This window comes from Protomyctophum parallelum (assembly GCF_964188405.1).
Source record: "Protomyctophum parallelum genome assembly, chromosome: 15".
Lineage (NCBI taxonomy): Eukaryota > Metazoa > Chordata > Actinopteri > Myctophiformes > Myctophidae > Protomyctophum > Protomyctophum parallelum.
Window position 1 is genome coordinate 43,964,450 of NC_139710.1, and position 10,470 is coordinate 43,974,919.

At 42.4% G+C, this 10,470-nt stretch overlaps 1 protein-coding gene across 1 annotated transcript in view; it reads left to right on the plus strand.

Moving 5' to 3' along the window:
• Positions 1 to 10,089, plus strand: part of LOC310872060 (transmembrane protein 132C) — a 198,609-nt gene extending 188,520 nt beyond the window's left edge. Inside the window, exons 7-9 of the mRNA XM_083783755.1 lie at positions 1,877 to 2,150; positions 5,720 to 5,911; positions 8,624 to 10,089. Coding sequence (XP_083639881.1) covers positions 1,877 to 2,150; positions 5,720 to 5,911; positions 8,624 to 9,793 — 1,636 coding nt within the window. The 3' untranslated portion in view covers positions 9,794 to 10,089. The remainder of the gene's footprint in view (positions 1 to 1,876; positions 2,151 to 5,719; positions 5,912 to 8,623) is intronic.
• Positions 10,090 to 10,470: the final 381 nt, after the last annotated feature.

Genomic DNA, 10,470 nt, shown 5'->3' on the forward strand with positions numbered 1-10,470 from the left:
TTAACTCCTCATCTGACTGTGCTCAGGGATCTTCTGTAGAATGTGAAGCCAACATCTTCTGCCGCGTGGCGCTGTATCCACTTCTATTTCTCAGGGGAGACAGAGGGAGAGAGATAAGCACAGTGGATAATCTGAAGAAAGCCTAGTTTAAGAGATTATTTTTTTTCTTCATCTCAAACGGTTTGTGTATCTGTATTTGTTCAAGGTTAGAAGGGTTTTATCGTCACATGCACTTAAAATACAGCTGTGGCAAGTCTAGCAACGTTGCAGGAAGTGAAATTTGTGTACTTAGAGCCTCCTCCACAGTGTGGACAAAAATAAATATACAGTAATTTAAAAGACATAATATAATTCACAAAATCTGTAATCTTGTACTGTGTGTGTGTGTGTGTGTGTGTGTGTGTGTGTGTGTGTGTGTGTGTGCGCATGTCAAGTACTCTAAATGTGTATGTACAGTCGATTGGTACAGAGTAACAATCGATCCAATTTCAGCGTCCTAGAGTTTGTTCTGGAGCATAAAAGACAAAAATGTGTGTCTGTGAGCGTGTTTGACAAGTGTTAGTACAAAGTACGAGAGTTGTCGACAAAACACTTTGCTCCCAACAATGTCCCAGAGCAGGACTTGCTGATCAAACCTGATTGCTGATCACACCAGATCAAACATTGCTTTCTCACCATCCTATTTTGCTGTATCTGTATCTGTTGTTTTTTTCTTTTATTTTTTTATAATAAGGTTGTTCATTTGTTGAAGCAAACACACCACACAAAAATCTTTTATGGGCTAAATGCAATATTGCCATTTTAAGTTTTTCACTCAATGTAATGACCCCACTGGGACACGTACAGCCCGGCTTCTGGGAGGTGGATTTGTTGCCCACAGTAATCAAATTACAGTCGATTTGCTACAAAAACGGAAACCAGGGACGATTAACTATGGCTGCAAGGAGAACGTGTATTCACATTTAAAATCCTGACCAGGTGCCTCGTGTTGCAAAAAGAAAATGCCAAAGCCAAAACAGAAATAGAAATTCAATTAATTTGCTTTAATGAATAAAAACCTATATATATATATATATATATATATACACTGTAACTAGCACATCTGCAGCGTTTGGAGGTTCTTCCTACTCTTCTATTGAGAAATGGTGTCAATTAATAATGATATTGGACATTATTGGACATTGGAATTAGGCCTGCCTCTCTCCGTTGTAGCAATCATAATCATATTTAATCCTATTAAAAAACAATTCCAAACTTATTTTGATAATAACATTTTATTTTAGGTAGAGTATGTTAAGGGACAACTTCTGCATATAATTGGGCTCCTTAGTGACCACATTTCTGTCTACTTACATGGTAGTCATTTAAAGGCAAGAATTTGCCAACTTTCAGATTTTTTTAGGATGAAAAGCTGTATTTCTTCTTTATTTTGGACATACAAATTATACTAAGATTCCCAGACTGTTTCAATAGTTTTTTGGTGCAAGTGAGCAAACTTCTACAGTATTTCAGAGTGAAAGGCTAGTTTCCAATAGCTTGGAATCCCCCCTGATGATGTCACTGGAGGAATGTTTCTGAGCTGTGTGTGCAGTGCACAACTGCACATGCAGCCCACTATGAGTAGACAGAAATGGTAGCATGGCATCTTACAGTATGAGCATAGTGACAACCTATATGAAGAGGACGTTGAGAATGGGGAAAAAGTGGTCCCTTTTTACAATGTACAGTAACTATAATAATAATAATAATCTTTATTGTCCCGAAGGATATTCACATCTACAGTGGTTGGAGGTGGTCTCCTATACTCTTCCATTGGGAAATGTCATCCATGGTGTTGGGTAGGACAACTCACATGTCAAATGTCATTCAACGGCAGGTCCGCTCGGGACAGCGAAGATGAAGATGATGAAGACAGACGGGGGCGGAGCTGTACTCTGCAATACCAGAACGCCATGGTCCGAGTGCTGACCCACTTTGTGGCCGAGTCGGCCGATCCCAGAGGTCAGACAAGCTTCATGCTGGGCTCCGATTGGCAGGTGGATATCACTGAGCTTGTGTGGGACTTCCTGAAGGTAGAGGACCCGCACATCGCACAGCTGCTGGATGGGAGAATACTGGTGGGACTGGACATGGGAATGACCACTATCCAGGTATGCTGTGTATATGTCGGTGGATCCAGGTATGCTGTGTATATGTCGGTGGTTGTAAACTTTTTTAAGGACCCACGTAACTCTGAGCGTATACCGGCCTGTGTGAAAGTGCAATACTCACTCACTGAAAATAGCCGATCTACACTGTCTCACAAGTTACAACACAGTTGTGTTGTGAGCTTGTATTTTTGCTCTAAGTTCTATTATGACGTCATGCCCAGAATAGGGACACTAGTATGTCATGTGGTTAATTAACATCATTAAGCACTTTCTTTTCTCCTGAGACATAGTTAGTGCATTTGAAAACAAACTCCTGATGAATGACAAGGTCAATGTGGAGGCAGTGATAGATTATATACTGCAGTTTGAATAACGCCCTTTCACAGATGCCCCATTTACACATTAAAATGTGATCTGTATCTGGATAATGAACGATCCAATCTCACCATTAATTACGTTTACACCTGGCTAACTTTGAGATGTGATCACGGCGTGAGAAAGACCACCTCCAGATGTGGTGTAGTGTGTGTGGCAGATCAGATAACCTTCTGATTCCAATGTACGAGTACGTTGGTGGAAGCGTTGTTACTTCAGTAAAAGTATTGGCGTAACAATGTAAAACTACGTTAAAAGTACCCATACATGTTTTGAAGATAGTTAGAAATGATAAAAAACAGTTTTTGACAATAGTAGATCTACAAGCTCACAAAGCACCGCACTGAGACGTGTAGTGACACTTAGAATAGGCAATGTATAAAATAGGGGTTTTGTATTAAATGTATACGGTACTATTAAGACATCCAAAATCAACATTTATATTTTTAGCTGTAGATTAGATTATTATGCAATATCTGCCCTCAATATCACAAAATAAGTTTATTTTGCCATGCGAGAGTGCGGTCTAACCAACACCAAATCGGGACAGTCCTATCTAGCATCAGGGTCTTGATCTCTACAGTGTTGTTAGCTGAGATGTCGCACTGCAGTGTAGACACCTGGGTTAACGAAGTATATCATTTTTGTGGTTACGCCTTACACGGTACTTCATCGAACGACTAATAGTGAAAATAGACAACTGTACAAGCTCACTACAGTACGTGCAACAATATGATGCGTTGTGAGCTTGTAGATATGATATTTTTATTGTTTTGTTTTTTATTACATTCATTATAGATGGAACATTTTTGAAAACTATAAATTACATGCCAAAATGGGGACATCAGGAGCGGTTAATACGATGTGTAAATGGGGTCTGAGTGCAGTCAGGTTCACAGCAAAACTCTGAAAGTACACATAGCAAAACTCACCTTCAGACTAAAGACTAAATGAACAGAACACTCAGTGTGTCACACAGCGTGTCCTGGTGTCCCTCAGCTAGCTGTTTTGTGGCAGAGGCAGTGGCAGTGAAGGGGCCGGGCCCTTCCCCTCTCGGACCTTTCATTTGTCAGTGTCCTCAGGTTAACTGGATGAATTGCAGTCTCCTAATTACATCTGTGTAGAGAGAGGTACCCGCTGCCCAGCAGTGTGTTCTACTCATCCATCTGTCTGCCTGCAGACGTGCCATTACCTTCACACAAACATCCACACTCTCCCACCACCACCTGTTTGGACAAAGGCCTGAACACTTTCACTGAACATGTAGTATAATCCCTATGCCGCTTTACTTACTACTTGCTTTAATTACTGTAAGCTTATTATTGATTTACTCCTTCAATAAAACGATTTATATTAATAAAAGCACATTATATATACATACATAATACTATAGATCAGTGAGAAACATTTTTAATCGTGGATCTTGGCTTGGCAGACATACGGGAATGGCATGGCTCCATGGTGGATCTCGGACATCATGTAGACATGCAGCTTGCAGTCATCTATGATATAGTAAAATACAGTATCTATGACGTATCTATTCAAATTGGCTAATGGGAGGGCCCCGGCGCACAGATGTCACTCGGACGTAACCATAAACAAACCCAATACGCCCATATATATATATTTTTAAACATATGTTAATTGATTTTCTTTAAAGTACAAAGAAGTATTTTCAAAACAATTTACATATATTTTCCCCCCCCACATCCCCATGGCAGCACAAATACAAACAAAATCTTATCACAAAATGATTTGACAATAAATACAGAACAAAAATAATGACAAAACGAAAAATAAAACGAAAATAAAACACATTAATACGCCCATATATAGGCAGGTCCACGGCCACATCACCATATATAGGCATGTCACTATGACTCTCTATAAGATCTCCATATATGGGCACAAATGGGACACAGACAGACACAATGGGTACTCTGACACTATGACTCAGACATATTAGACGGATAGACGGATCGGGGTTCAACTTGGTGTGAGAGCCTTTAGCGCAATCCGAGCCCCTATGACTACCATTATAAAATGTAATGTAGCCTAAAAATATTTTAAATTATATAAAACCTTTGCCAACCATCAGTGTGCACAAGACATTGGTCAAGCAGTTTGCGAGGTTATCTCCAGACAAACACACACACTCACTCTTAGAGCCACGCCAACTCATTCATTGAGAAATGACCGTAACACACACCAATAGCATCCATGCCATCCTGTAGAGCAGTGGTTTTCAACCATTTTGATACCAGGGCCCACTATTTATTCTGCATTTGAGCCACGGACCACCATTTGATGAGGTTTAGTCTCTCAGACCAAAAACTGAAGATTTCTTTTAGTTTTTGTCCACAATTCCGTGCTGTATTGATGGCAAACGTTGATCAAAATAACAATTCTTCTACATTCTCTAATTGTGTAGACTTCTTGTAAATTAAGAAATTCAGATTTTTAACAAGAATTTAACTCTTGAGGGCGTAAAATGAACGGGTCCATTTGGTTTAATTTATACGCTCTCGAGAGTTAAAGATCTATAAGGGTCCATTTGGTTAGAAACTCTCCATCATTTAGCTGGGGACCACCTGGAACCCCCTCAAGGGCCACTGGTGGTCCCCAGACCACTGGTTGAAAACCACTGCTGTAGAGGACTTTTCCACACGCAGAGCAACAGCTGACCTCGAACTGTTCTTCATCAATATTATTAGACTCCCCGTCTCTATAGGTTAGACTGTGTGTGACATTCATCTGGTTTGCCAGCAATAATCAGGGTTAAGAAGGAATAAACACATGGCGGTTGGTTTTCTTCAACCTTTACAGAGGTAGAGAGGTTCCGTGAAGGTTAATCTGCAGAGTTGTTTAATGAGCCTATGAGTAAAGAGTCAACAAGTGCAGGGTGTTTTTGTGCATACACTTGCATAATGAAGAGGGGCTCGACTGAAATGTTAGGAAAGACCAGCTCAGCTGAAATCACCTCCGTAATCATAAAAGAGCTGGAGGGATATATTGTTTGGTAGGGGGGCGGGGGGGGGGAACAAATGTCACGGTTCACTCGTTTTCTTTTTAAAAGCCTTTGAAGTCACAATTGTAATCTGGGTTAATCCCAAGAGGCTTTTCTTCTTTCTTTCTGCTGTGTACCTCTCATTATCTCCCTCTCCCACTCTCTCTGTCTCTCTCGTCCATGTCAGGTGTTGTCCCCCTTATCGGACTCCATACTGGCAGAGAAGACCATCAGGGTAGTGGATGACAAAGTCACCATTACAGAGTTGGGGGTCCAGCTGGTCACTGGCCTCTCCCTGTCCCTACAGCTCAGCCCGGGGAGCAACAGGGCCATCCTGGCTACCACCACTACACAGGACCTTCTGCAGATCCCCAAACAGGTCCGGATGCTATACTGTATAACTCTTTTAACAAACAAGTAAGACGCGCAAACGCGGGAAGCGAACGCAGCTCGTAAATGGCAATAACAATTAGAATAAATTACATACTTTTTTAAGGTTTTCTTTTTAAACTTCACTTTTTTGTGTTTTTTTAAGATTTTATTTTTAAGTTAAGTTTTTTTAAGTTTAAGTGTTTTTAAAGTTTTTTTTTAAGTTAAGTTTTTTTGTGTTTTTTTAAGTTTTTAAGATTTTATTTTGAAGTTAAGTTTTTTGAAGTTAAGTGTTTTTAAAGTTTTTTTTAAGTTAAGTTTTTTCTTTTTCATTTTAAGTTAAGTTTTTTTTTTAAGTTAAGTTGTGTGTGTGTGTGTGTGTGTGAGTGCGTGCTGTGTGTTTTGTGTGATACAGCTGCGCCCTCTGGTGGCGGGCGGGTGGTGTAACAGCGGGACACACACACACACACACACACAGACATTCAGCCCTTGCTGTCATAGTTAGTGCTCAGTGCGTTCGCAATAAATCCTATGTCCCATTGGTTCTCAACGTTTGGTCTGGGGACCAAACCCAGGTCTGTAAAGGGCAATAGATACTCCTTCCGACATTGGGTTTCGGACTGGCTGTCCCGACTGTAAGAAACTTGGTCAGTCAGGAATATCTGGGGGTTCAGAATGACGCCTTCCTGCATGTATTGTGCTTAACACTTGACAGTGTAAAATGGGCTATCTCTGGAACACTAATGTACAATTCATTAGTTCATTATTTTAACTCTGAGAGTGGAGCCAAATGCACCCGTTCCATGTTACAGACCTGTATGGGTTTTCCCTAGTGGTCCCCAAACCACATTTTGAAAAACAAACAGAACTACGTAAGTGCACTGCTATACACAATACAATACAAGACGAACAGCAAAAAAACACCCTGTGAGCTTGTAGATCTGTTATTTTCGCCAGTTTGCCTTTCAAATATTTTCACCTATACAGTATAGCATGGCAAAAAGGGCTCATTACAGTATCACTGATGGAAAAAAACAACAAATGTGTGTGAATGACAACTTCCCTTTAATCCAAGCTGTCTGGATGAAAACGAAATCCATCCAGCAACACTGAGCATAGTAAAGCTAATAAGAATTATTATTTGCAAATACTGTTTGGTCTGACAGACAGAGCATATAATGCTAGATTTCTTTGCCTCCAACTATTCATCATTTGCATTTAGTTTGACGGCTCTTTGAAATAAGACAGCTATTTGCATACTGTACTGGAGCTGCTGAAGCCTAAATTGCGCAGTGCACTCCACAGAGTTGATTACTGTTTTCCAAAACAAAAGACTTCATTTCAGCGTTGTGTGTTCAGCACATGTGCTTATACATACACATGCGCTTATATTCACACATGCTTGCGTATACGCATGCACGCACGCACAGTGCGCACACACGTGTTGTTTGTCCCACTGCATCCTAACCCTCTTAACTCTGAACCTTGAAAGCTAGAAATGTGACTGCATGTGTTTCCTTGGGCATCGAATAGAAACTGCAGCTGTATACTTAATCTCCGCGAGCATGCAAAAGTAGCACTGAAAGTTCTGTAGCAAAAACATGACTTACAGCAGGGCCAAACTGTCCTATCATTGCTTTCATCTCTCATTTTGCCCTCCCTCCCTCATTGTGGCCCATTTTGATCGCCCCCCCAGGGCGAGGAAGGACAGTGAAGAGTAGTTTATCTTCCCCATCACAGACAAAATGTCCATGCAGAGATAAGCAGGCAGCGCAGTACGTCTTCTTGTGTCAGTAATTAGGGAGCACTGGCGGAGCGCTGTGGGGATCTTCCCCCCGTGGCCCCAGGGATTTGTCCTCTGGCAATATTAAAAGGCAAACTGTGAAACTGCGGCGTGAGAAAAGGTCTTAAGATGCTCGTGTACGGCAAATCCCCCATTCGCATAAATTCTTCTTTAATGTTACGGTCTGATCTTTTCCCCCTATCTTTTAATCTGCTCCCTCTCTCTCTCTTATCCCACAGAGTAGTAGCACTGAAGGGCTCAGTATACTAGATTTACAGTATTCTTTATTAAGTTATGGAGAACAGTATGTAAAATGGAAACATTATACATTGTAACATATATACCATCTGTGTGTGTATTACTATTAAAATGCCATTCTTGTTCAAATTATGCACTATAATATGCTATAATAATTATGTGCTTTAGCACTATCCCTGTTGGAACAGCATTCACTTCATATTTCTGTCCCTGACTGTATTATAGACACGCATCTAACTTATAGTGATAATAATAGTGAAAATAATATACACAGTGTTGAGTGTCTCAACCTGATCGATGCTGAAATATCAAATGCCAAAATTGGTCTGCCGTTTATAAAATGTTTTCAGTCTATTGAAAACAAATTAGTCCTTTCTAGATCTATTGGTGAATTTTTGCAGTCCGTGACTATTCCTTTGCTATGATCTTAAAAAATATATATATATTATGAGGCCTAGCTAGGTCATACTTTTACTCAAGTAAATTTAGTTTTCGCCTCTCTTTTCCACTCCCCTTCCATTTGTGTGTTTGCATCCATACTGCTGTATGTAGCCCACAGTCTGCATACTAACTGTGTGTGTGTGTGTGTGTGTGTGTGTGTGTGTGTGTGTGTGTGTGTGTGTGTGTGTGTGTGTGTGTGTGTGTGTGTGTGTGTGTGTGTGCGCGCTTGTGTGTGCACAGGAGGCCCTGATCAGTGCCTGGCTTCAGTTCAGTGATGGCTCCATGGCGCCACTAGACCTGTACAACCCTGACTTCTTCATCCTGACAGCCACCTCCCTGGACGAGGAGGTTGTCACTGTACAACAGGACCCCTCCTGGAAGTGGCCTGTCATCGTGACAGAGGCAGAGGGCCAGGGCTTGCTGGTCAGGGTGGAGATGACCGTCTGCGAGGTCTGCCAGAAGTTCAAGCGCCGCAGCATCCTGGCAGCAGGGAACTGCAATGTCAGAGTCAAGTTTGGCCAGACTGACAGCTCCAGGGGAGGGGGCAGCGACTATGGCCCAGAGGGAGATGACATGGAGAACAGGGCTAGATTGTCCCCATCTCAGGACAGGACAGGCATAGACTCTCATTACTATGGCAGCTCCATCTCTGACATGGAGGACGGGGTACTGAGGAGGGCCACCACCACTAAAAGCAGCATCATGCGCAGGCCCAATGGCGACAGACTGTCTGATGACAGCGGCCAGAATATTCCCATAGACTTCTCTGATTTTCCGGCGCAAGTCGATCTCCCACGGGGCCGCAACGTGGACGATGACCTCATACAGACAGCCCGGGGACTCACGGATCTGGAGATCGGCATGTACGCCCTACTGGGCGTCTTCTGCCTGGCCATCTTGGTCTTTCTCATCAACTGCATCTCCTACACCCTCAAGTACCGCCACAAGGAGATGTCCATCGAGGGCCAAGAGAGCATGAACCACGCCCACGACTGGGTGTGGCTGGGGAACGAGGCCGAGCTGCTGGAGAGCCAGGTCAGCCTATCGCCCCAGCAGGAGGAGCAGACGTCCATGATGGAGTCCAGCGGTGGGCTGGAGGAGGGCAGCCACCTGCTCAACGGGGGCTCCGCCCAGAAGAATGTGCAGGGCCAGGTTCACCGGGCTGCAGACGCGGGCTGCGTGGCCAAGGACAGCAAAGGAGACTCGCCCACGACCAAGAGGAAGCGAGTCAAATTCACCACCTTCACCACCATCCCGCCAGACAATGGCTTCCCTACGGTCAGCACGCTCAGCGTGAGCCACAGCCATGACATTAAGTGGGTGTGTCAAGACATGGAACTGGGTGACTCCAAGGAGCTTCGCAATTATATGGAAAGGTTAAACGACAGTGCTTTAAAAGAGGTGGCCTAGTGGACTCTGTAGCAAACTCACCTTTATGCCTTTGTTTAAAGAAAGGTGGGCCTAGTGGACAGACAGATGCTGGACCCATAGGTAGTTGAAAAGGAGCTAATTTGTTTTTCTGAAACAAACTAAACTGCCAAAGGGTCATTGAACTCAAGACGGGAAAATAAAATAAAAGTCCTCATGCCACAGAGGACTAATGGCAAATGACTTGAAAGACATGTCCACGAACAAGGATGTCAGGTTGTATTTTTGACCGTTTGTTTATCTCTTTTAATCACAATTTAATTAATTGGGGGTTTTCATTAATTAAATGACTCAAACAACGTTCCAAGGGCAGATCTGCGTTAACTTTGAACTCTGAAGGATGTAATGTGACTAGGTAGATACTGTATAAGGTGTGTTTAGGCTGTTTTGTAACATTTTGGATATGACTTTGCAAAGCCAGATTCCTCACTGTTGGAAAGAGACAGCCCTGCATGTGGTTGAACTTGAAGCGAAAAGGCACAACTTGGTTCACCCTCATCCTTCACAACACAGTAGAAGAGACAAACACTTGCTATGTATATACTGAACGATCCTCCACCAAGGCATTGTATTGTTGCTCTGTATATTGTATTTTCATATCATTTAAAGAATATACAACAGTATCATGTTTGTGTGTGTGTTAGCGTTTATTGACCATC